This window comes from Panthera onca, chromosome A2 (assembly GCF_046562875.1).
Source record: "Panthera onca isolate mPanOnc1 chromosome A2, mPanOnc1 haplotype 2, whole genome shotgun sequence".
Classification (NCBI taxonomy): Eukaryota; Metazoa; Chordata; class Mammalia; order Carnivora; family Felidae; genus Panthera; species Panthera onca.
Genome location: NC_138340.1, coordinates 163,277,422 through 163,301,474, shown reverse-complemented (window position 1 = coordinate 163,301,474; position 24,053 = coordinate 163,277,422). Strand labels below are relative to the sequence as shown.

The 24,053-nt window shown below is 58.5% G+C and overlaps 2 protein-coding genes across 5 annotated transcripts in view; one reads left to right on the top strand and one right to left on the bottom strand.

Moving 5' to 3' along the window:
• The window catches only part of SMARCD3 (SWI/SNF related BAF chromatin remodeling complex subunit D3), a 30,158-nt gene extending 16,453 nt beyond the window's left edge, over positions 1–13,705 (top strand). For 2 of the 4 annotated variants that reach the window (XM_060633437.2, XM_060633436.2), the window contains exons 3-14: positions 7,401–7,612; positions 9,346–9,388; positions 10,244–10,366; positions 10,487–10,609; positions 10,861–10,956; positions 11,120–11,221; positions 11,449–11,610; positions 12,309–12,406; positions 12,553–12,688; positions 12,966–13,088; positions 13,208–13,309; positions 13,510–13,705. In XM_060633437.2, the coding sequence (XP_060489420.1) occupies positions 7,401–7,612; positions 9,346–9,388; positions 10,244–10,366; positions 10,487–10,609; positions 10,861–10,956; positions 11,120–11,221; positions 11,449–11,610; positions 12,309–12,406; positions 12,553–12,688; positions 12,966–13,088; positions 13,208–13,309; positions 13,510–13,563 (1,374 nt within the window). In that variant the 3' untranslated portion in view covers positions 13,564–13,705. Of the gene's footprint in view, positions 1–3,868; positions 4,466–6,737; positions 7,098–7,400; positions 7,613–9,345; positions 9,389–10,243; positions 10,367–10,486; positions 10,610–10,860; positions 10,957–11,119; positions 11,222–11,448; positions 11,611–12,308; positions 12,407–12,552; positions 12,689–12,965; positions 13,089–13,207; positions 13,310–13,509 lie in introns of those variants that run through there. The other 2 variants (XM_060633435.3, XM_060633438.3) reach the window with 2 other exon arrangements.
• A 132-nt stretch (positions 13,706–13,837) lies between these two features.
• CHPF2 (chondroitin polymerizing factor 2) lies at positions 13,838–19,625 on the bottom strand. The gene is made up of 4 exons (XM_060633434.3): positions 17,775–19,625; positions 16,776–17,340; positions 16,001–16,183; positions 13,838–15,297 (listed from the first exon to the last, which is right to left on the bottom strand). The coding sequence occupies exons 1-4, from the start codon at positions 18,059–18,061 to the stop codon at positions 13,990–13,992; spliced, it is 2,343 nt and encodes a 780-aa protein (XP_060489417.1). The 5' UTR covers positions 18,062–19,625; the 3' UTR covers positions 13,838–13,989.
• Positions 19,626–24,053: the final 4,428 nt, after the last annotated feature.

Below are 24,053 nucleotides of genomic sequence, written 5' to 3'. Positions count from 1 at the left end.
TTCTCGCACAAAGGGAGAGGCACCCAGCGCTGCTCTGGCCTGGGAAGAGTAGTGGGGGCAGCCTGGAGGAGGAGGATCGTGCCACGAGACATCCCGGGCCTGGTCCGCCCCTGTCCGGTCTGCTGGCTGGGAGAAGTTCCTCACCAGAGGTGGGGGGTTAAGGTGCAGGCTCCCCTCCACCCGTCTCTGGGGACTGGGCCTGGCCCCAAGGTCTAGCAGGGGTTCCTTGGGGGCCCGGGATTGAGGCCAGGCAGGTAGGCTGGGTCAGAGCCCCCTCTGGGACCCCTGCATGTCCTGGGTTTAGTGACCAGAGGAGAAGGTGGGAGCTGGTTAGCAATGGGCCAGAACACAGAGATCAGAGGTCCTTAGCCTGAGAGCTCCAGGTGGGCACTTTCCGTCTGTCTGTCTGTCTGTCTGTCTCTCTGTCTCTCTCTCTCTCTCTCTCTCACACACACACACACACACACACACACACACACACACAGGCTCATGCCCCAATCAGTGAGGGTAATATTGCTGGGGGTATACAGAAAAGGGGGCAGCGGAAAGAGGTCTCTCCCTTCAGTCTGATTTCCTTTGTTCCTCCCTCGCCTTCCTCCCTCTCCCCTTCCCAGCTCCCCTCCTCTCCTCCTAGCCTCCTTCTTCCATCCTCCCTCCCCGGCCCCTCCTCCCCCTCCCCCCAGAGCCGGGTCCCCGTAACAGGACTTCCACCGAAGGCGGGGAGGGTGGGACCAGCGGGCTCCGGCCTCAGCCTCGCTGCCCATCTTCCCGCAGGGAAGGAGTTAAGTCTCTCCGCTGCATCCCTCCTCCCTCCTCCGCCTCCCCCGCCGCCACCGAGTCCTGCAGCCAGGCCCTGGGCTGACCTTCACCGGGAGGGAGGCCGCAGTGCGCATGCCCGGGCCGGCTCCCGTCCGGCTCCCGCCGCTGCCCGGGCCCGGGGCGGGCGAGGGCGAGGGCGGGCGGCCGCGGGCCGGGACGTGCCCCCCGCGCCCGGCCGCCCTCCGCTCCGGCGCGGTGGAGGGGGGCCGCCGAGCCCGTCCCGCCGGCCGCGGCGCATCTCTCCCTGAGCGGGGAGAGGCGCTTTGCCATTTGGTGCTGGTGGTGCTTCGGAGGGAAGGAGAGATGGGGGGACGGCAGGGGGGACTCCGGCTCCGCGCCGCAGGGCGGCCGCCCTCTGCCCGGACACGCGCACGGTCTGCCCGGAGCACGGCCTGGGCCGGTCGGGCCGGGGCTAGGGGCCCGGTTGGGCTGGGAGGAAGGCCCCCTGCCAGCTGGAATCGGGGCTCTCCCGGGGCCTCCACCTCCCCCGGGCCGGGCCAGAGGCTGTGGCTGTGGCCGTGGCGCTGCTGAGCGCTCTTCTGGGGCTGAGCAGCTGGGGATCCTGGCCTTTGTGAGATGCGAGTCGGGGCTCCGGGCACCCACACCTGCGCCTCTGCTGTCTGGTCTGAAGGCTCCCCGCCCCGGGTCCGCACACCTAGGGTCGCCTCCGTAAAAGCAGTAGGCCAACGTGCCCGCTGGCCCGCGCCTGGGCAATCACATCTTGTGAGTGGGCTGGGAGGAGGTCAAGATGTGCCTGTGCGTGCAAATCCGTGTGGTTCCTTGTCCCTCCAGCGTTTGCACTCATGTGTGTGGCCCGAGGGGCCTGTATGCATTATGTATCTGCTGTCTGTGCTGGCATAAGCGTGTCTCCCAGCGAAGCGGCTGGGGGAGCCGGGGCCGGTGCTGGGGTGGCTCAGGAGGGAGTCATCTTTGGACTTGGGTGACACTCACCACTTCTTGGGTACCACCAGGGCCCTTGGTCTGACCACCTCCTGCAGTCTCCCCCACCACCAAGACCAGTCCCCTCCCCAATGCTGGGCATTCCCTCTGTCCTTCATATCCCCCTCAAACTTAGCTGCCCGAGCTGGGGTGCCTGTCAGCCTCTTTGCTATCTTCTTGCCCCAGAAGGCCTCTCTGAGAGTTGAGAACTCTGAGCTTTACACAGAGCCTAAAGGTGACTGCCCCTGCCCCAGTCCCCCAGAACCTCTAAGGTCTGGGGTCTCACATGCCCGTGCGGGAAGCACCCACAGTGGGTGGGGGTGCCCATGGAGGCTCACACCTTCAGGTAGGTGGCAGAGTGTGAGCTCCGTTCACTGGCCCACTGGGCTTCGGGTGGTTGCAAGAGTTAGCAGGCATTTGATCGTGAGCCCCTGTGTCCCAGCATGGGGGAAGGTAGCAGGACGTAAAGACTGGATCCTGACGTCAGGGGACCACATTTGGGAAGCCAAACCTACCGTCTCAGACGCTGGTCAGGCAGGTGCCAATTCACAGCATAGCATCGATGGCAATGGGCATTCAAAGAAGAGAAAGGTTGGTGCGCAGGAGTGGAACTAGGGAAGGCTTCCTGGAGGAGGTGGGGCCCATGCTCAGCTTTAAAGGATGAATGTGATCTGGACAGGCAGAGGAGCAGTAGAGGGATTCTGGGCAAAAGAACAGTGTGGGAGCAGAGGCTTAGAAATGGGAATGAGTGAGGGGTTTTGGACGTTAGTGGACAGACTGGTGAGTCTATGGGGGAAGCTGGGTAGAGATTTGGTAGGAAGGGGATATCTAGGTCCCTTGTTAAGCCAGCGGTAAAGGAAGGTTATCCTGGACCACTCTGGCCTTTCAGGAGATTGACAGTGGGCACCTGAGTGGACAGTGACAGGCAGGAGCACAACCAGGGTCCTAGGAAATCAGGCTGCAGGCAAAAGGGCTCTCCGGGCAGAACACTCCCTTGGTTCTTCGTCTGACCTCTGAAGGCATTTTGAAGGGGTTGAGGATCCCCGAGTGTAATTCTGGGTCTTTAGGGTGTAACATCAAATAAGTTGTCCAACAAATTCCCCCCCCCCCCCCCCCCCCCGCATTTCCCTGCCCTCACCTGGCTTCTGGCAGTGCAGCCCCTAGAGGCACAGAAACTCGACCCACTGTCGTCCCAAAGCCCTTGGGCTCTTTCTCCAGAAGGAGGAGAGAGGGGCGTGGCCTTTGGGGGCAAGGGTGGTGCTGTGGTTCCCAGCCTGGTGAGCTCAGGATTTGTCCCTCCTGTTTCCTGTCCCTCCTTCGCCCCAGGGACTGCCAGCTCCCTCCACACTGCCTCTTCTAGGGCTCCCTCAGAATCCCACACTCCCCGGGCTTTCTTTGGGGCCTGGAGGCTGGCCCTGCCATACCCAGTAGCCCCAGCGCCTCTGGGTCCCCTACCCCCACCTCATGCCCCATTCCAAAGCCACGAGGCCCACCTCGCCTCGTTCTCTCTGCCCATCCACCCAAGCACCCACCCCAGCTCCTAGCCTCCCCTCTCATTCTCTCTTCCTGTTCTCATGAGTCCCATCCACCTCCCTTTTCCGAAATCCTTCCCCCATTGCCCTCGCTTTCTCACATAGAGACAAACAAAGACTCACATCCCCAGAAATAGACTCACACGGAGCTGGAAGGCACAGGCCATGTCCTGCCACACACGCACCCACAAGCGCGCACACGCACCAGAGGCTCCCGAGGAGGGAGGCACACAGAGAAGGCGTTTGTCTGTGCACGCACGTAAACAATCACACCCACAGCCACCGAGCCGTGCCCACACAAGGGTGCAGACACACACACACAGCGGGCGAGACAAGGGCGCACACATCTGTGGACGCGAGGGGACACCGCCTCCCCGGGCACACCCACCACTGACGGCCTGGTGCAGGAGGAAGGCCTCCTCCGGGCTCCGGGCTCTCCCCCCCCCCCCCCACCCCCGGATTCCTTCCAGCGAATGTTTCCCTACTTGGCCTGCCAGGTCTCTGGGGAAAGGGCCTCAGAAATGCAGCAGGAGCCACTTGGGGGAAAGTTGGAACTGACTGTTCCCTGCCTGGCCGTGCCGGCGAATTCCCTAACCGAGAAACTATTTGTGGCGAGAGCCCGGGTGGCCGGCGAGCCCCCCGCCACCTCCCCTCGCGTCCCCTCCCCGCGCCGCCTCCCCGCGGGCCCTCGGGCGGCCTCGGGCTGCAGTGCCGCTGCCCAGCGCCCGCGAGCCGGGCTTGCCGGCGTGCCTCGCCGCTTATCTGCGCTGTTTGGACAGCGAGGGTTGGAAAGGCAGGCGTTTCTGTCCCCGCCGAGTCAACAGGCAGACCCCGGGCCGCCGGACTATTTCTGTCTTATCAGTGCAGGAATGCGGCAGCCGCGGCGGCGGCGGCGGCGGCGGCGGGCGGGCGGCGGCGGCGTGGGCCGTGGGCCGTCAGGGCAGCCCTGAAGGGGCCCCCTCCCCACTCCGCTCGAGTAGAAGTGTGAGAGAGCCCAGCAGGACTCAGAGGGGAGAGTTGGAGGAAAAAAAAAGGCAGAAAAGGGAAAGAAAGAGGAAGAGAGAGAGAGAGTGAGAGGAGCCGCTGAGCCCACCCCGATGGCCGCGGACGAAGTTGCCGGAGGGGCGCGCAAAGCCACGAAAAGCAAACTTTTTGAGTTTCTGGTCCATGGGGTGGTGAGTGGGGGAAAGTTAGCGGGGGAGGGTGAGCGAGCTGGCTCGGGCTGAATGGAGGGATGATCGGGAGGGGCCGGGAGGGGGCTCCCGCTCTCCCACCCCTCCGGCAGGGGCGCCGCGGCCCCGCGGCCCAGCCCCGGGACTGTGCCGGCGCCCTGGCACTCGAACACGTCGTCAGGCGGCGGGCCGGGGATGGGTGCCCGGGCGGGGACGGGAGGCGTTTGCATGGGTCCTTGTCAGGGGCTGGGGGTGGGACTTGGGGACTGTCCCCCCCCCCCCAAGTGGGGGGGGGTCCCCTCCGTACCAGACGTGTTGTCTTCGGTTCTCTGCCTGGTGGGCCCAGGTGTTCCCCTGCCCCCCCCCCGGGTGGGGGTGGGGGACATGGCATCGGGTAGGCTGGGTTGTCTGCCCATCCGTTGGGACAGTGTCTCTCTGTGTCTCCGAGAGCAAGGAGCAGGTGACCCTGGAGGCACCGTGAGCGGGAAGCTCTCTAGCTGAACAACCTCTGCATCCTGGCAGGAGGGCTCTGGGGCTTTGCTGGTTGGCCTCTGCCCACGGGGGTCAGAGAGAGACCCTCTCTAGGGACAGACCCCAAGTTAAGGGGTCTGAGGACCCCCTTGGCAGACTCAGCCACCAGAAGCTCATGTCCTTAATGCCTCAAAGGTGTGAAGGAAGGGCTGGAGTCAGGGATGTGAGGCCTAGAGACCAAAGGGGCGGGCCAGCACGGTCCTGCCACCAGCCGACTTGGAAGGCACACAGGGAACCTGAGGGAGCCCAGGGTGACCTGAGGGATGGGACCTCAGGCTGAGGCAGCAGGAGCCAGGTTGGGAGCCATGTGGAGGGCGGTGGAATGGGAGAGGCAGGGGCTGTAAGACTTGGGATGGCTACCGGGGTTGGGTTGGAGTTGGGTACAGAGGAGTCAGTCAGGTTGCCTATGGCCAAATTTGGTTGTGACCCGAAAGAAGGCACATTCTCAGTGAGGAAGGCCAGAGTCCCTAGGGTCTTGGCCCTTTGTTGGGTGGCCCTGGTAGCTAGTGCAGCCCTCTGGGGGCTCTGGAAGTTTCCCTCTCAGGGCCTCTTCAGCAGATCAGCAAGTATCGCTGGCCTTGAAGAATGGGAGAGCAGCTGATTGGGTGAAGGGGGTTTCGCTGGGGCCGCCTGTCCTCCAGTCCCGGAGATCCCTGGGGCAACTTCCCAGGGGGGCCTGTGTCTCTCAGCTGAGTGCCAGTCCAGTCTTGCTGCTCGGGGGAGTCCCTTTAAAAAAGGCCCATCCAGGAGAGAGAGGGGATATACATGTGGATTTTTTTATTTGGCCAACTTAGAGCTTCAGTTCTTGGGTGGCTGTGAGTCCCTCTGCTCCACTCCCTGTAGTCCATCTATGCCAGTGGGGCTGGGCCTAGGCTCCATTCTGGGCCACCCACTCTGGAGATATGAGTGACAGGGTCAGGTGGGGTGGGGGAGGCAGACACATGGACAGGCAGTTTGCACTGTGGGAGAGACGGACAGGGACAGCTGGCTGGCCGGGCGTTAGGGTTAGACACGGAGAGGGCACGGCGCAGGGCAAGAGGGACAGAAGGGAGAGTTGGCAGTTAGAAGGAATTCACCCAGCTCGGGCCTAGGGCTCCTCCTTGTGCCTGGAGGCGGGGGGAGGGGGGGGCATCTGCACTCCAGGGGGCAAAGTGCGTGGCAAGTAAATGGTAAGGGGCACAGGGGCCGCATCCCTAGTTCCCTCGTCTTCCTGCTCGCTTGGTCCCCATCATGCCCACCCGCCATTTGACAGCCCCTCTGGCCTTCCCCAATCCCTCTTCTGGAATCGGGACAAGTGGGATTTAAAAAGTCTGTAAAACACTTCACTTAATGAACTTGGATCTCATCTACATCCCATCTGAGGTGGCAGGGGAATACACCTGCCTCATCTTGGCTCTCCGTGGCTTCCTTGGAGCCCTGACCCCTTCCTACCTCACTGGGGAAGGGGGAGAAGCAGAGGTGTTCTATAGGATGGAAACATCTCTGGTAATCCAGGCGGACAGGAAGGGGGAGATGGGTGTAAGAGGAAATGCCAGTGCCTTTGAGCTATCCAAGCCCTCTGGGCAGCCCACCTCCAGCCCAGCTGCCTCCTGTCCTCTCCTAGAATCCTGGCAGGGTGTGACCTTACTGCCTCCGGTGGCCTCCAGCCTCCACCTTGGGAGCAAATTATGGGGGGTGGGGGTGGGGGTGGGCTAAGCCTTCCAAGCCCCTGGGTGTGGAGGCTTGGAGCCAGCCAAAGGGGGTGTGGGTTGGGGCTGAGGGGCCAAAAGCAGGGGCCCAGAGGGAAGAGCTGGCTTCGATGGGGAGGGCGAGTGCGAGGCAGGACAGCCCAGGGGGTGGACGAGAAGCAGAGTGGAAAGGGGGGCCAGAGGTCCCAGCAGGGAGCCGGGCCTCGAACCCAGACGAGGCTGCGGAGAGCGAGCCGCCCCGGCCCCCCGCGGGACACGGCAGTTCAGCGCCGCCTTTGCCGGGAGGAGCTGCGTGACCTTGGCTAGGTCGCTTTTCTCCTTGAGCCACGGTTGCCTCATCCGTCAAGTGGGGATGGAAGGACCCCCCTCAGTCTGTCTTGCAGAGGAGCGCGTGGATGTGAACATCCGCTGAAAAGGTTGAGAGGCGCCATTAATATTCATTTTCGCGGCACCTTCCGCAAATCCGAGGCTGGCGATGCCCGGTGCCGTTGCCTGGCTTCAGTTAGCTTCCTGCAGCGAGACGCAAAGCCCCCTCCGCCGAGCCGCGCGGTGGCGGCGCCCCTGCCCCTCCCACCCCTCGCTCACGCTGGCGGCATCAGGGTCACCGGCCGGGGGGCTCGGGGTGGGAGAGACGCGGCTCACCGCGCCTGGAACCGGGGCCCTGGTCCGAGCGGCGGGCGCCCGTTTCTGCTTCACCTCCGTCCCCACCCCACCCCCAGCGCCCCGGGATGCCGTCTGGAGCCCGGATGCCCCACCAGGGGGCGCCCATGGGCCCCCCGGGCTCCCCGTACATGGGCAGCCCCGCCGTGCGACCCGGCCTGGCCCCCGCGGGCATGGAGCCCGCCCGCAAGCGAGCAGCGCCCCCGCCCGGCCAGAGCCAGGCCCAGAGCCAGGGCCAGCCGGTGCCCACCGCCCCCGCGCGGAGCCGCAGGTGAGTGGGGCCCAGCGCGGAGGGGGCGGGCCACGGGACCCCGGGGACGGGGTGGGTGAGGCGCGAGGCTGGAAGGAGCGAGGAAGAACGGGCAGCGAGGGACGGGCCGTCCTCGGTGGGATGCCCTCTGGGGAGGTGGGCTGAGGGGGCACCGGTCTGGTTCCTTTGTGTGCCCACCGCAGGCGCGGAGGCCGCGGCCGTCGCGCCCTCCGCCGTGTCACCTGCTCGGTCCCTCTCTCCACCCCTCGTCCCCAGGTTCTGGGAGATGCTTCTGTCTCCGGGGTGGGGGTGGGGCTGGCGGCAGGACTGAGGGCTGAGCTTCAGGGACTGTGCTCCTCCAAGTGTGGCTGTCCAGGGCACCTTCCTCAGTCCCCCGGCTGGACTGCTTAAAAAGCCCCGCTCCAGATACTGTGAATGCGACTCTCTGGCCAGGGGGGTGGAGCCTGGGGATTTGTCCTGTGGGTGGGTGGTCTTCCCCCGGTCCTGCTCTCAGGTGATTCTTAGGGCCTCAGAGGCTAAAGAGCTGCCCCGATCCGCCGTCTGGACCAGGTCTACCTCTTCATCGCCAGGGGCCAGCCCATTTCCCCGTCTGAGCCAGCTGGTGTCACCCCAAAAGCCCCTGCTGGTGTCTGGCAAGAGAGATGCCCCTCTGGGTTTCACTATTTAACCAAACACACATGCTTCCCTTTGCACACCAGATGGAGTCCTATAAAAGGAGTAATATGGATCTTACCTCATTATTAAATATTTTTTACACATCAAGGAGAATTCACCATTTATAGGAATCCCGTGATGAATTCTTTTGCAACGTGAATCATGCTCTTACACAGTACGCGCGTTCCTGGTTTGTCTTGTATGAACGGAGAATTTCACGTAGACCGTTTCTTCAAAACAAATCAGACCTTTTGTGATAGGTGCTTACCTGGCCTTAGAAGAGGTTTTTGGACAGGAGGAGGCAGCGATGAACAAACACCACGCAAGGGCGGTACGGAGCCGTCCTCCGGGCTGAGTTCTAATCTCAACTCGCCAAGGATTTCCTGGGGTGCTCTTGGGAATCAGAAGCAGCTAGCGGGTCAGGAAGAGTCCGTGTCCCCGCTGCCACCCCAGGTTCAGCCCGCAGTCGCACCCCACAAGAGAGCACTCTCTCTCTCCGGATCCCTATGGGGCTGTTTCTGGAGCCTGTTGGCAGGTGATCCAAGGGCATGAGCACTCCCTGCCCGTCAAGCCCCTTCCAAGCCCAGGGTGCCAGGGGTACAAGTCCCCCCCCCCCCAGCTCAGCCTTCACCTCCTGTTTCAGGGATGCGGGAGCGTGTCGGGGGTCCCCTCCCTCCGAGCTCAGGCCACCTTGGACTGTGCACCCCTGCTTCACAGAAAGGGAAAGTCCTCAGAATCCCTCCTCCCTCTCCTCTGTCCTCCCCCTCTCTAGCTTTTCTCAAACACTTTTGCAGCTCCCCCACCCCCACCCCTCCTAAGTCTAAATTTCTCTGGCCTGCGGGTGTGGTGGGGTGGAAAGGGGCTCCCGGGCTAGAGAAGGGACGGGACCGCGTCTGCTCCCCGCAAGAGGACTTAGCGCCATGCCAGACCCACTGCCGTCGCCCCTTGGGCGGGCGGACAAGCGGGCTGTGGGAACCCCAGCTAGGCGGGTGGAGATGTCGGGATAATTTAGCAGGTGGCCTCGTTACTCCCAGATCTGTCGCCATGGTAACCTGGTTTTTTCTTTAAAAAATGTACAGTGCCAAGAGGAGGAAGATGGCTGACAAAATCCTCCCTCAAAGGGTGAGTGCCTTTCACAGCAGCCCCCAGCCCACCCCCCCCACCCCCCCCCCGCCCGTTGCTGCTCTGCCTCCTCTCCCCCCACCGCCCCCCTCCCCACCCTGGGCCGCTTCCCCTCCCCCCTCAGGAGCAGAGCTGCAGCGGCCCAGTCACTTCCAATGTTTGTTTAAAAAGCTCATTAAGAAGTGGGGCTCCCTGGCCAGAGGGAGGGGGTGGGGCGGAGGGAAGGGGCGGAGCCATGGGGGGAGGGGGGGGCAGCGTCCTGGGCCCCGGGGTGCAGTGGACTGAATTCCAGCGGGTCCCCTGACATAAAGGTGTGGGACAAAGAGGGCACAAGAGCTAGGGGACCAAAGGCTGGCAGAGGAGTGGAGGGAGTGGAAGCATCAGAAGTGAACCCAAGCCAAGCTAGGTGGGGGGGGGGGGTTATGGTTGAGACGCCAGGTGGAGTGACAAGGTGAGGCACCAGGGCAGAGGCAAGCAGCCACGTCCTCTATCCCAAGGACCCCAGGGTTCTAGCCACTTTGCAGACACCCAAGGAAGGCCCAGAGGCCATGTGACAAGGGAAAGGATGAGGAGGTGAGGCCCTAGTGGCTGGGCTCCGTGGCCGCTCTGGCCTCCCCTAGTGAAGAAATGCAGGGACCTCTCTAGAGGGAGAAGCCGTTTTTTATGCTTAGATGTCCAGGTCCTTTCTGCTGGATGTGCAGTCCCGGGGAGAAGTCCCCGTTTGCACTCTCAAAGTTCCGTGCCCTGAGCCTGGCCAGCTCTCCTCGACGCTCTTTGCTCTTCGTACCCTGGGACCGCGTGACAAGCACGGTCAGCCTCCAAGGTTGGCTGAGCCCCTCGCTCCTTCTCTTCCAGATCCGGGAGCTGGTCCCCGAGTCCCAGGCTTATATGGACCTCCTGGCATTTGAGAGGAAACTAGATCAAACCATCATGCGGAAGCGAGTGGACATCCAAGAGGCTCTGAAGAGGCCGATGAAGGTGTCTTGATTTGGGGGCAGGAAGAGGGCTTTAGGCCCTGTTGTAAGAACGGAGAGCGGGACTGCCCCGGGAGTGGGAACACGCGGCGTTTGCTCTGTACTACACTCTTTATTTCTACAGCAAAAGCGGAAGCTGCGTCTTTATATCTCCAATACGTTTAACCCTGCGAAGCCCGATGCTGAAGATTCCGATGGCAGCATCGCCTCCTGGGAGCTGCGGGTGGAGGGGAAGCTCCTGGATGACGTACGTCCTGGCCCAGGTCTCTCCAGGTGTCCTGGGGTGGGTATGGGGCCGAGCTGAGGACAGCACGAGCTGTGGGCACTATGGGTTAGGGAGTCAGCCCTGGCCAGGGGCGGGTGGCCTAAAGAGCCATTCTGGGGGCAGAGGCCCGCTTCTAACCATGCCGCCCTACCCGACCAGCCCCACCCGCTCCCCACGCCTCCTGCCCCCACAGTCCCTGTCCTGCCCCCACGGTCCCTGTTCCTCTCCCACAGCCCAGCAAGCAGAAGCGGAAGTTCTCTTCCTTCTTCAAGAGTTTGGTCATTGAGCTGGACAAAGACCTTTATGGCCCTGACAACCACCTAGTTGAGGTAAGACCCAGACCTCTTTTGCCCTGGAACTGCCACCTTTCCACAGACAACGGTCTCACCGGCCGCACAGATGTGGGCCACGGACCACCCTGGAACCCCTGGCCCCCCCAGCCCAGATGGGCCTGAGAGGTGACCCAGCTCTCCCCCCCTCCGCCCCGGGCAGTGGCATCGCACACCCACGACCCAGGAGACGGACGGCTTCCAGGTGAAGAGGCCGGGGGACCTGAGCGTACGATGCACGCTGCTTCTCATGCTGGACTACCAGGTCTGTGCCCCCACCCCACCCCCCCGGCCATGAGGCCCTCGGGCCCCCCACGCCCTTTGAATTCGGAGCGTTCCCTGGGAGACCCCGTTCTCTTCCTTGCCTCACCTTCTCCAGAAACATCCTTCCCAGGGCCCAATCACCACGTCCCCGCCGGCCCCAGGCTGCCTGGCCTTGAGCTTTTTCCACTCCCTCTCTCTCATTTAATTTTCATGGCCATCTTTTCTCAGCCTCCCCAATTCAAACTGGATCCCCGCTTGGCCCGGCTGCTGGGGTTGCATACACAGAGCCGCTCCGCCATCGTGCAGGCCCTGTGGCAGTATGTGAAAACCAACAGGCTGCAGGACTCACATGACAAGGAATACATCAATGGGGACAAATATTTCCAGCAGGTACCCTCTCTCCTGACCCCAGGGGTGTGGGGAGCAGGCAGAGGCACCAGTAGGGGAGGTGCCTTTACTAAGGCAACGCCCGCACACACTTCTAGATTTAGCCAAGCCAGGAACGTTAAGAGGCCAACAGTTTGGGGAACATGATAGTCTTGGCACTTGGAGTTAGGAGCCCTGGGTTCTAGTCCCGGATCCAGGCTCTACCAAAGTAGAGATTATCGTTAATAATACTTTTTGAATAAACACAGCAGATAAACTCGAGGAGCAACGTAACAGTTGGTGTTTATTGAGCACTCGCCATGTGCCAGGCATGCTCGCGGGCACTTAACGTGGATCACATTTGGTCCTCAGAGCCGCCCTGGCAGACAGGTACCATGACCATACCCACTTTAGAGATGAAGACACCGAGGCCCCCGAGTTTAGGGGACGGGCTCAAGCTTGCACTGTTCATGGGAAGAGGCAGGATTTGCACCACGGCCCCCGGCCCAGGGCCCATGCTTCCAACCACCACACGGCCCCCACCCACCTCTGTGTCCGCACTCCACCCCCCCAGACACCTTAGTCCCGGCCCCAGGACAGCAGTTAGACTGGCTCATGGCGTCACCTTCCCAGAATGGAAGGCTCTAGGACTGCAGTTCTGCTCTTTTCAAGCAGACGAGAGTGGTGTCTCTCTCTCTCTCTCCCTCTCTCTCCTACTTCAGATTTTTGATTGCCCCCGGCTGAAGTTTTCGGAGATTCCCCAGCGCCTCACAGCTCTGCTGTTGCCCCCTGACCCAATTGTCATCAACCACGTCATCAGGTGAGGCCCCAGCTTGCTCCTCAGCCCAGGGAGTCATTCCCGTTCTGCCCTCCCTCTCCCCACCCCCACCCCCCACCAGTCTGCCCCTGGGGCCCCTGGCCTCTGTGGCAGCAGCAGGGACACCAAGGCCTGGACTTCCCTGGCAGCGTGGACCCGTCGGACCAGAAGAAGACGGCGTGCTATGACATTGATGTGGAGGTGGAGGAGCCCCTGAAGGGACAGATGAGCAGCTTCCTTCTGTCCACGGCCAACCAGCAGGAGATCAGCGCTCTGGACAGTAAGGTGGGGCCCGAGCCCAGAGCTGGAGTGGGACATTAACCCAGAAATGACAAAATACAGACAACAGACGAGAGCATAGGCCCACGGAGAGATGGGGAGGGGGGCACGTGGCCCTCCCCTCGCTACTCGGAGCTCTGCCCATCCCCCATCCTCTGGGGCTGCAGAGGCGTCAGGGACCTGAGGGACTGTCCTTCAAAGGGACGCAGCAAATCCCTCCCCCCCTTCCCGCCTCCCCCACATCCCCATGGCCAGGTGAAAGCGTCTGTCTTTCTACCTGCAGATCCATGAGACGATTGAGTCCATAAACCAGCTCAAGATCCAGAGGGACTTCATGCTAAGCTTCTCCAGAGACCCCAAAGGCTACATCCAAGACCTGCTCCGCTCCCAGAGCCGGGACCTCAAGGTGAAGGGGACTCAGGGAGCACTGGATGGAAGACAAGCATATTGGGAAGACAATAAATGTTGTCACACGCGGGCCGGAGGGGGTCCGGGCTCAGGGCTGACCCCGTCGCTTCCTCCCAGGTGATGACGGATGTGGCAGGCAACCCTGAGGAGGAGCGCCGGGCTGAGTTTTACCACCAGCCCTGGTCCCAGGAAGCCGTCAGCCGCTATTTCTACTGCAAGGTGTGGAGGGGCCCGTGTCCCTCAGGCCTCCCCCTCTCACTGCAAGAGAAGTCCCGCTTCTCAGCCACTTCTACCAACCCCCTCACCACAGAGGAGCCCTCCCTGCTCCCAGAGGCTCTTCCAGGGTGGCTGGGTGGCTGGGACTGTCCTGTCACTCACCAGCAACAGCGTAACCTGCCAGTACTCTTATTTCTCTAAAGATCCAGCAGCGCCGGCAGGAGCTGGAGCAGTCGCTGGTCGTGCGCACCACCTAGGACCCCCTGCGGAGGAGCACCAGGAGCACCACCGAGGGCCTGAGGGCCTCCGGGCCGGGCCTGCCCCGCCCCCGGGCTCTGCCATCGCCCCTCTGACGCCTTCCGGGTGAGGCAGGGGAATGATTAAAGCTCATGCATCTGAGAGCAGCCTCGTGTGTCATTGGCAACCGGGGAGGAAGGACAAGGGGGAAGGCGGCGGGTCCCTCTGGGAAGCCTCCCTACCCCCTCCCTCAGATTCTCCTCCTGACTCCATTTCCCCTAGACCTAAAAACAGTTTGGCAGAAGACACTTTTAATAACGTTTTCTTATTAAAAAAAAAAAAAAAATACAGCAACAAGCTCTCCATCTGTCCGTCCATCTTGCCTTGCCCTTCCCGGGGCTGCGGCAGAGAGGGGAACTCCACGGAGGGGCCGGGCCCGGGGCGCGCTAGGTGCTGTTGGCCTGCTCCTGCTCGAACAGAGCCATGGCGAGCTGGGCGCGGCCCCCCAGCCCCTCCAGGTTGCTGAGGCGGCAGCGGTGATAGAGCTCCTCGCTGAGCCGGGGGCTGCAGTCTCGCAGGGAGAACTTCTGCACCAGCCCTGGCTCCACGGCCCGGAAGAGGTGGAGCCCTGAGAACCGGAGGAAAACATCCATCACCTCCAGCCCCTCCAGGGCTTCCTCCTCTTCCTGGCCTGCCAGTTCCCCGGCCAGGCGGGCTCGGGCCGCCAGGTAGTCGGCGTTGTAGAAGCAACCCTCCGCGGAAGCCTGCCGGTCAAACCTGCCTCCCACGGGAGCCCCCCGGGAAGGGTCGGCACCGGGAGGGGACGGGGGGTCGGGGCCAGCCCCCGGGGGCCCCGCGGGAGATCTCTGTGGTGCCAGGGCAGGGTTGAACTCCTGGAAATGCACTGGGAAGAAGGCCTGCCAGCCGGAGATAGCATTCATGCGGCAGCGGTTGAGGACTTCGGGCCCCGGCCTGGTCCACACGGTGGTGAGGAAGAAAAGCGTGTCCACGGGGTGCTTCTTAGAGACCACGTCCATGAGCCGCACCTGGGAAGGGGCCTCCGCGCGCACGGCGAGCCAGGCCAGCCTCGTCCCGGGGTGCCGCCGCTCTAACTCGGCCGCCGCGGCCTTCACCCCGAGAAATGGGTCCGGGGCCCCCCGGCCACCGTCCCGAGGTCCGTAGACCAGCAACAGGGTGAGCAGCGCGTGCTCTCGCGGCTCCAGAACACTGGCTGCAAAGGCCTCGAGGAAAGCGAGGGCGGCGGCGGCTTCGGCCACCGGGAGTGGCAGCACCAGCTGCACGCGGGTGGCCTCGGTGACGTAGGGCATGGGCAGGATTTCCACCCGGCTCAGGGGCCGCAGCAGGCTGACCCTGCGGGCCAGGGCCCGCCGGTGCCCGCGCTGCGTCACGGCCTCCAGCAGCAGGTCCAGGGTGTACTCCATGCCCCGCGCCGGGTCGAAGCGCCGGTACCCGTTGAGCAGCCGCTGCTTCTGGAAGCGCAGGCGGGGCTGATAGCGCCGATTCAGCTGCTCCAGGGCCGTCTCCACGGCGTCACCCACGTCCGCCCGGCTCGCCCCCTGCAGCGGGCACTTGGGGGACCCATCTGCGCAGGAGAAGGTATGCTGCTCCGTGAAGTAGTCCCAGCCCAGCACCTCAAATCGAGAGTGTGGGGTGAAAGGGGCCGGGAGCCCGATGGGCCAGCTCAGCCCTGCCTCGCCCTCGGGGGTCAGCACGGTCAGGTTCTGGATCTGAGCCTAGGGTGGGAGGGATGCACAGTTAGTGCCCTCTAGGTCGTCAGGACCCGACCAGGCTCCAGCGTCCTGGCTTCAGAGCTCTGTCCTGACTCTGTCAACACTTAGTGAGGTGCCCCCTTGGCTAATCGCTCAATTCCTCGTTCTTTCCGTCCTTGTCTGTGAAACGCAGAAAGCACAGGGATCATAACACGCCTTACACAGCTGCCGTGAGAAGGAAGCGGTGGGAAATGTGCTTTTGCAGAGATTAAAGCTCGCAGCCTTTCTCTCCAGGCCCAGGTCCTCTTCGTAACGGAATCTTGGCTTTCACCTGTATGCCACCTCTGACACCCCCCACTCCCCACGATCAACTGGAGGGTTCTGCCACATCTACCCTTGGGCTTTTGAAGGACAGTGCTAGAGATTTAGGGCTTCCTGGGCTTCCGCTCCTCCGGTGGAGAGGCACGACTGGAGAGGAGCTGAAGTGATCGTGTCTAAGTGCTATACTGAGCCCTGCTCCTCATAGTTTGCCTGCAAACACTTTTAACCACATCCAAGTCGAGCCAGGGGCTTATCTCACGAGTGACCTGGGTCCCCGAGCGTCCTTTCTCTTTGGAGTTGTTTCACGCTTCCACCCCGCCAGCCTCCCCTCTCACTCAGCTGCCCGCTCACTGTGACCCTGGACGCCTGAAGCCCCCCCGACCTCCAGCCGTGGGCCCGGGCTCACCTGCAGTTGCTCTATTTCGCTGTACGCCCGCTCCAGCTCCAGAGCGCTGAAGCGTTTATGGAGCCTGTACATGAGGGTTCCCTCGGAGACAGGGTGCACTGCGAAGGCACTCAGGAAAGCCGAGCTCCCCTCCTTCTCGGGGTCCCTATTTTTGGCCAGCTCAAAGGAACGATACTGCTGCCCCTAAAGGGACCAATCAGACCAATCAGTGCCACACACGGAGGGCTGCCCGTCCCAACCACGCTTAACCGAACTCAGCATTCGTGCTTTTTACCGCCGCCATCACGACGGAGGAGAGCAGGAGCTCATTCCGGTGTTCCCTGAAACTTGGCCTTAGTCTTGCTACTGGATTCGGGAAAAAAGAATGTTAGGTAGGCAATTAAAGAAGGACCCCACTGCTTCCAGGGAACGAAGGGCATGAGCCAGCAAGGACTCCCACTACTCTGGTTTACTGTACTCCCCGTGATAGTGGCCATCTCTAGGACATTCCCAGATCGTTTACGACTGTGCATGTGTCAGAGGAGGGGGCGAAGGGCGGGGGGGTGGGGGGGCGATGGGAGGAGCTGGCGAGCAGGGGCACCTTTCTACCTTGCTCAGAGGGTCCCCGGCAAGATGCCACTTTTGACAGCTCCGGGGTTCTAGCCAGGGTCGCCGGCTAGGAAGGACAAAACCCCAAGGTGCTGCTGGGAAGGAGCCAGCCGCAGCCACCCCGGAGACCAATCGCTCAGCCACTACCAACTGTCAGGGGCCAAGATGGACTCGAAAGGGCTGTCACCTGGTGCTGCGAGACACAGCCGATGCCTAGAGAGTCGATGAGGCAGCGGCCGAGCCACTCATCAGGACGGGCACTGAGAATGTCTCCTCGGCAGCCATCCAGATGTGGCCGCAATCGGAGCAGGAGACTCCGTGATAACAGGTAGCCAAAGCCCCCATGGCAGTACCGAGCCTGCTCGCCGGCGCCGATAAACTCCTCCGCTCGGCCCAAGTACAGGTCTTGGTTGATGCTGAGGTGGCCAGCAAGGGCTGCCAGGCGGGGGGCCTGGACATACGTGTCATCCTGCATGATGAAGAACCAGTCGTAGTCGGCCCCAAAGTGTGTGTGAAGGTGGCGCAGGGTCTCTGACATGAGCCAGGCCGGCCGTTCGTCCCCGTGAGATACCACCTGCATGCCCGCAGGAGTCCGGGCCCCCCGCTGCCCCGTGAAGTACAATAATCGAGGGAAGTGGTGGGCCACCGTGCGGTTGACGGCCACAGCCAGAGTGGACAGGGTGGCCCGGGAAGTCAGGACAGCCACCAGCAACCGCTCCCGAGAGCCCAGCTCCGTCTGGATGTACCGAGTCCTGCAGAGGGACCAGCATGCCAGGGGTCAACTCCTTATATCTTTAGGAGCCCAGTCTGCCCAGCATACACATCCCTCTAGAAATGAGTGGGTTGGGGTTGAGAAAAGAGAAGAGAGACACCTCCTCACTAATATTAATGAGCTACTACAGTGAGCGTTCTCTGACACTGGAATTCATTTGGGGACGGGTCTAAGGATGGATTAGATGGCTAGACGTGATTCCTGCCCCATTTAAAAAACATCCAACACTAACTTAACACCAATGAGTGAGACCTTCTTAGACCTGAGAAGAGAAAAACAGAAACACATTGTGATGGGTAATAAGGCAAAGAATTGCTCTGGGAGCCTAACAGTGATTACCAGCGAAGGCAGAGACAAGGACTTAGAGCAGCACTCAAGTGGGGTCTGGGGGCTACGTACACACATAGCTCTCACCTGAGCACCTTCTTGTAGGGCTTGTTGGGATCCCTGTAGTAAGGGACAATCCGGGGTTTGAAGTCTTCATCACTTTGGTCGAGTCCAGTTCTGGAGTCTGGATTATGTGGCACTCCTGGTTCCCCCACGGCCTCTACACAGGGATCTTCTCCCTCACCCTGGATCCAGGAAACCCGCAAGAGGCTCAGGCTGCACCCCAGAGACAGCCCGAGGATGAGGGGCAGCGCTGGTCGCAGCAGAGCCAACAGGGAACTCAGGCGCATGGTGGCAGGCCCTGCCACGTGCATGCCCCGGAGGGGACCTCCTCAAGGATCAATCAGTAGGTTGATGGGTGTCAGGCCAGTAGTAGGCCTATGGTTTTATCCAGGAAGCCTGGGGTCAATGAGGTCAATGACACAGCAAGGTTGCCAGGCCTGCTGCCAGGCCCAGCATCCCCAGGAAGCATATGCCTGGGCTTCAGTCCTCAAGGTGCCAGATTTAACCCTTCGTCTAAATGGTAGTAAGTATTAGAGTCGATTTCACCCACTAATGTGCTTATGGTCTGTCTTCCAGAATGACGAGAAAACAAAACTCAATCCTGCCAAATCTAACCCAGAAAGAAGGACTACACGCATCTGTAGACTGGATCTAAGTGAAGACAGCAGAGGCGAGTAAAGAAGGGGCTGGGGCCAAGGGCATGCTCCGTCAAAATAACAGCCCCAACTCCAAGAGCCTGCGTCGGTAGGCCTTTGTCAAAGGGCCCCTGGCTGGGGGCACGTTGCTCACTCAATGTACCAAAGGGGGTGCCGACTAGCTATTGAAGGCGAGCCCAAGGGAAGGGTTAAGGGCCTCTCCCTACCCTACTCCTGAGTGTTAGGGAAACACACAGCTAGAGTAACCCCTCCTCCCAGTTGGGAGTGGTCAGGAGCCACTGGCATGGTGCACAGTTCTGCCCACCCAAGTGAGGTGGACAGATACGGTGAATCAGCACCGAGAGCCTCTCAGAGGAGCACAATGGCTGATGGAGCCATTTTGCAGGGCATCCTTCTCTGAATCCCAGCTGCTGAGAAGCTGGTGCTGCCCACCTTCCTCTGTGAAGAGACGACGAGCAAATGACGGTGACTCTGGCTGTGTAAGAGCAATTCGGTGTCTGGTTTTACCAGGGCCCCAGGGCCCCAAGCCAAACCAAAGTGAGGAGACGAGAAGCTAGAGACAACACACGGCTCCTGCAAAAGCAAACGGAGGCTCGGCTGGCTTGGGAAGTGACCTTTGCCAAGGACCAGACCCCCCCCGCTCTATCCGCTTCTAAGCGATCAGAGACCAACTCCAGCCCTGGAAAGAAGGCCCAAAGCGAGTTTTAGCTGTTAGTCTCAAAACAGAAATAAAACCGGCTGCGTCACGGAACTGTCGAGGGGGGGCTGGGGGACTCTGCTGGGTTTGTTCCGGCGGAGGCAATGCAGGTTCGCGGCTGGGACGGGAGGGCAAAGACCCCGTTACCAGGCCCGTCGGCGGGACAAGGCCCTGCCTGCGCCAGCGGACGAAGGACAGCAGGCACACCCCGAGACCCGCCGGGGGAGGCCCTGCAGCAGGGCCGGGGGGGAGGCGGCGGACCGGTAAAGGCGGCCCAGGTGTGGTCCACGCGGCCAGGACCGTCCTGGGGGGAGCAGGGACGAGGGCGCGGGAGTGGGACCTGCTCCTGTCCTCGGAAGCGGCGCCCCTGTGGCCCCCGCAGGGGGAAGGGCGGGGAAGGGGGAACAAACCCCAGTGCCCAACCGAGGCGCCGGCTCCGCCGCTGCAGCCGCTGCCACCTCACAGCCCGGCCCGCGCCTTCCTCTTCCGCTCGCCGTCAGTCCCGGTCTCTATGGTGACCGCATCCGGTCGCTCGCTCCGCCTCCGCCGTCTCGGTGGTCTCCCCGCCCCACTCCTCGCAGTGCGCAGCCGCGGTGCGGGTGACGTGTCCGCCCGGCCAGGCACCCGCCCCCAAGAGTGAGCGCGCGTTCCACGGACGCCGATACGAGTGGCCTGGAAGGTGCCCCACGTCTTCAACCTCCACTGTTACCTGCCTTGGGGGAAAAAATGCCCTCCTCCTCCTCCATGGGCGCGCCCCTGCCTCCTCCTCGACTTCTCCCCGTTATTACAGAAATGTTTGTTGTCTGCCTACTAAGTTGCAGGCCGTCGTTGCAAGTACGGAGTGAACCAGCGGTGGAGAGGTGGGCGTGGTCCCTGCCCTCAGGGAGCTGAGAGTTGTGGGAGACAGACATGAAACACACACTGTCGTACCGAAAATAGGCGCTTCGGTAGAAATCTCAACGTGGCACAGGTACCATTGCAGAAAGTAGAGCCCAGTGGAAAAGCCTGACAAAAGGAATTAAATTAGACTGGGAGTTCGGGAACGCTGAGATCCAAAGAGTCAGTGTGTTACCCAGACAAAAAGTGGAGAGTTTTCTGGGCAAAGAGCAGAGCGCACAGGCGCTGAAAGACGAAAGCTAGTACCGTAGAGAAGAACTGGGGAGGCCAGCGCCAGGGGAGGCCCGGAGGGCAGGCAAGGCCTTCAAAGGCCCACCGCGGGTTCCCAAACAGGATGGAGCATTCCTAATAGGCAATTTGCAGGTGGACGGGGACAATCTTGTCATATGGTTTGGCGGGGGGGGGGGGGGGGGGGGGGGGGGGGGTATTGGGGAGCCAAGAATGCTAGGTATCCCAGGGGCACCTGGGTGGCTCAGTTGGTTGAATCTCCGACTTGGGCTCAGGTCATGATCTCAGGGCTCCTGAGTTCGAGCCCCACATGGGGCTCTGTGCTGACAGCTCAGAGCTTGGGGTCTGCTTCAGATTCTGTGTCTTCCTCTCTTTCTGCCCCTCCCCTGCTCACTCTCTTTCTCAAAAATAAATAAAAACTTTAAAAATTAAAAAAAAGAGTGCTAGATATGCTGCACGTTGTAGGACAGTGTCATGCATGACTCATCTGTCCCACACAGCTTTCAAATGTCCTTCTAAAGATTCATGTAAGTGGGGAAAAAAAAAAAAGGTTATAATTAATCCTTGAGCCTGTGTTTTATATATAGAAACAAAGTGATTTTGCAGGGTTGTAACGTGCTGAATTTTCAAGCAATGTAACTATCACGTAAATAGAAGCTAGTACTTTGTTTCATTCAGGAATTTACTAAGAGTTACTATTTTGGAGGGGCGCCTGGGTGGTTCAGTTCCTTAAGCATCCGACTTCAGCTCAGGTCCTGAGCTCCAGGCTGGTCAGTTTGAGCTCCGCGTTGGGCTCTGTGCCTGAAGCCTGCTTCCGATTCTGTGTCTCCCTCTGTCTGCCCCTCCCCCACTCTCTCTCTCTCTCTCAAAAATAAATAAAACATTAAAAAATGTTTTTAAAAAGTTACAGTTTTGGAGAACTGTATCACAGTAACATCACTCATGGTGTTCTGTCTGCATTTGTACTGTCACGTTCAAGGTGATCCTATGTACAGGTACAAATATATGACTATGTTTTCTAGCATATTGAAATAACAATTATTGGAAAGGATTTCCTTTTCTTTCTTCCGTTATGGTGAAGCACCTGGGCGGCTCAGTCAGTTTAGCGTCGGACTCTTGGTTTCAGCTCAGGTCATGATCTCTGTTTATGGGTTCGAACCCCTCATCAGGCTCTGTGCTGACAGTGAACAGTCTGCTTGAGATTCTCTCTCCCCCTCTGTCTCTCTGTCCCTCTCACACACACACTCTCTCTTTCCCTTCCTCTCAACATAAATAAATAAAAACTTTAAAAAAAAGTTTGCTATTAAAAGGCAACATTGGGGCTGGTAGAGTTAAGGACCACCATTCTAGGAAATACATAAGATAGAAGTTACCAGCATTTGTTATCCTTTACTGTTTTCAGTTTTCTCCTCAATTAGTCTGCAATTTGATCTCCCCTGAACAACTGGCACTTAATAGGTGGTAAGTGAATGATTTGTTAGAATGGACTCCGGGAAGCAGAGTAGGGATGCTCACCTTGAAGCTGGAAGATACAGATTCCAGACCAGTGTTGTCCAACAGAAATATAATGTGAACCGTATGTGTATTTTTAAATTTTCTAGCAGTCACATTTTTTTAAAAAGCAAAAAGAAGTGACAATTTTAATAATATATATTATTAAATAGATCAAAATATTATTTCAACCTGTAATCAATATAACAAATTGAGATATTTTACATTTTTTTCACATGCAATCTTTCTTGTTTTATTTTTAATTCCAGTATAACTAACATTTATTGTTATATGAGTCTCAGGTGTGCAAAATAGTGATTTAACAATTGTATACATTACTCAGTACTCATTATAAGTGTACTCTTAATCTCCATCACCTATTTCACTCACCCCTGCACCCCTCTCCCCTCTGAATACCATCAGTTTGTTCTCTGTAGTTGAGTCTGTTTTTTGTTTGTCTCTTTTTTTTCTTTGATCATTTGTTTCTCAAATTCCACACAAGTGAAATCATATGCTATGCTGTGTCTTTCTCTGACTTACTTGCTTCAGTTAACATTATACCCTCTAGCTCCATCCATGTTGTTGCAAATGGCAAGATTTCATTCTTTTTTTAAATTTTTTTTAATGTTTATTTATTTTTGAGACAGAGACAGACAGAGAGTAAATGGGGGAGGGTCAGAGAGAGGGAGACACAGAATCGGAAGCAGGCTCCAGGCTCTGAGCTGTCAGCACAGAGCCCGACGTGGGGCTCGCACTCATGAACCGAGAGATCATGACCTGAGCCGAAGTCGGAGGCTCAACCGACTGAACCACCCAGGCGCCCCAAGATTTCATTCTTTTTATGGCTGAGTAATATTCCACTGTGTGTGTGTGTGTGTGTGTGTGTGTGTGTGTACATATCACATTTTCTTTACCCATCCATTTATCAATGGGTACTTGGCATTGCTTCCATAACTTGGCTATTGTAAATAATGTTGCAGTAAACATAGAGGTGCATGTATCTTTTCAAATTAGGGTTTTAATTTTCCTTAGGTAAATACCCAGTAGTGGAATTATTAAATCATATGGTAATTCTATTTCTAATGTTTTGAGGACCCTCCATACTGTTTTCCAGAGTGGCTGCACCAGTTTGCATTCCCACCAGCAGTGCATGAGGATCCCTTTTTCTCCACATCCTCACCAACATTTGTTGTTTTTTATCCTTTTGATTTTAGGCATTCTGACAAATGGGAGGTGATATCGCATTGTGGTTTTGATTTGAATTTCCCTGATGATTAGCGATGTTAAGCATCTTTTCATGTGTCCGCTGGCCATTTTCTTTGCGAAAATATCTGCTCGTGTCTTCTGCCCATTTTTAAAATTGGATTTGGGGTTTTTTTTGGTGTTGAGTTTTGTAAGTTCTTTATATATTTTGGATACTAACCCCTTATTGGATATATCATTTACAAATATCTTCTCTCATTCGGTGGGTTGTCTTTTGTTTTGTTTATGGTTTCCTTTGCTGTGCAGAATCTTTTTATTTTGGTATAGTCTCAGTTGTTTAGTTTTGCTTTTTATTTCTCTTGCTGAAAGAGACCTATCTAGAGAAATGTTTCTATGGCTAATGTCAAAGAGATTACTGCCTATGTTTTCTTCTAGGAATTTTATGGTTTCAGGTCTTACATTTAGGTCTTTAAGCCATTTTGAGTTTATTTTTGTGTATAGTTTAAGAAAGTGGTCCTTCTCCTCCCCCTCCTCCTCCTCCTCCTTTTTTTATGTAGCTTTCCACTTTTCCCAACACCATTTGTTGGAGACAGTCTTTTCCCCACTGCATATCCTTGCCTCCTTTGTATCCACGCATGCTCTTTGAAATTAATGATCATTTTCCACTTATAGAACATCTCAATTCGGACTAGCCACATTTCAAGTGCTCCATAGCTACATGTGGCTACTGTCTAACACATTGAACAACATAGTTCCAGACCCTTCTCAGTTACTAAGTTTCTAGGTAGTTCTGGATGAGATATTTCGTTCGTTGGGTCTCAGTTTCTTCATAGTTTATTTTTTAATTTTTTAAAGCAGGCTCTACACCCAATATGGAGTTTGAACTCATGACCTCAAGATCAAGAGTTGCACATTCCATAAACAGAGCCAGCACGTACCCCTGTTTCTTCATATTTTAGAGAGAGTCTGACCAAATGTTTTTGCTTCCAGCACTGACCTTCTGTGATATTTCATACTTGGCAGTTCTTCTTTTCTCCTCTCTACCCACATCTCTCTCTGACTCTCCCTCCCATTTTCCCAGTTTCCCCCCACCCATCCCCAGGTCTGTTCCCTGAAAGAGATCCAGCCCTT

What these genes read in the sequence shown, in the direction of transcription:
- CHPF2 (XM_060633434.3), bottom strand. Translation starts at nt 18,061, where the DNA reads ATGCACGTGGCAGGGCCTGCCACCATGCGCCTGAGTTCCCTGTTGGCT. An exon ending in CCCTACAAGAAGGTGCTCAG is followed by an intron (nt 17,341 to 17,774) that starts GTGAGAGCTATG and finishes GTCCCTCTGCAG; the next exon opens with GACTCGGTACATCCAGACGG. An exon ending in GCTGTGTCTCGCAGCACCAG is followed by an intron (nt 16,184 to 16,775) that starts GTGACAGCCCTT and finishes TGGTCCCTTTAG; the next exon opens with GGGCAGCAGTATCGTTCCTT.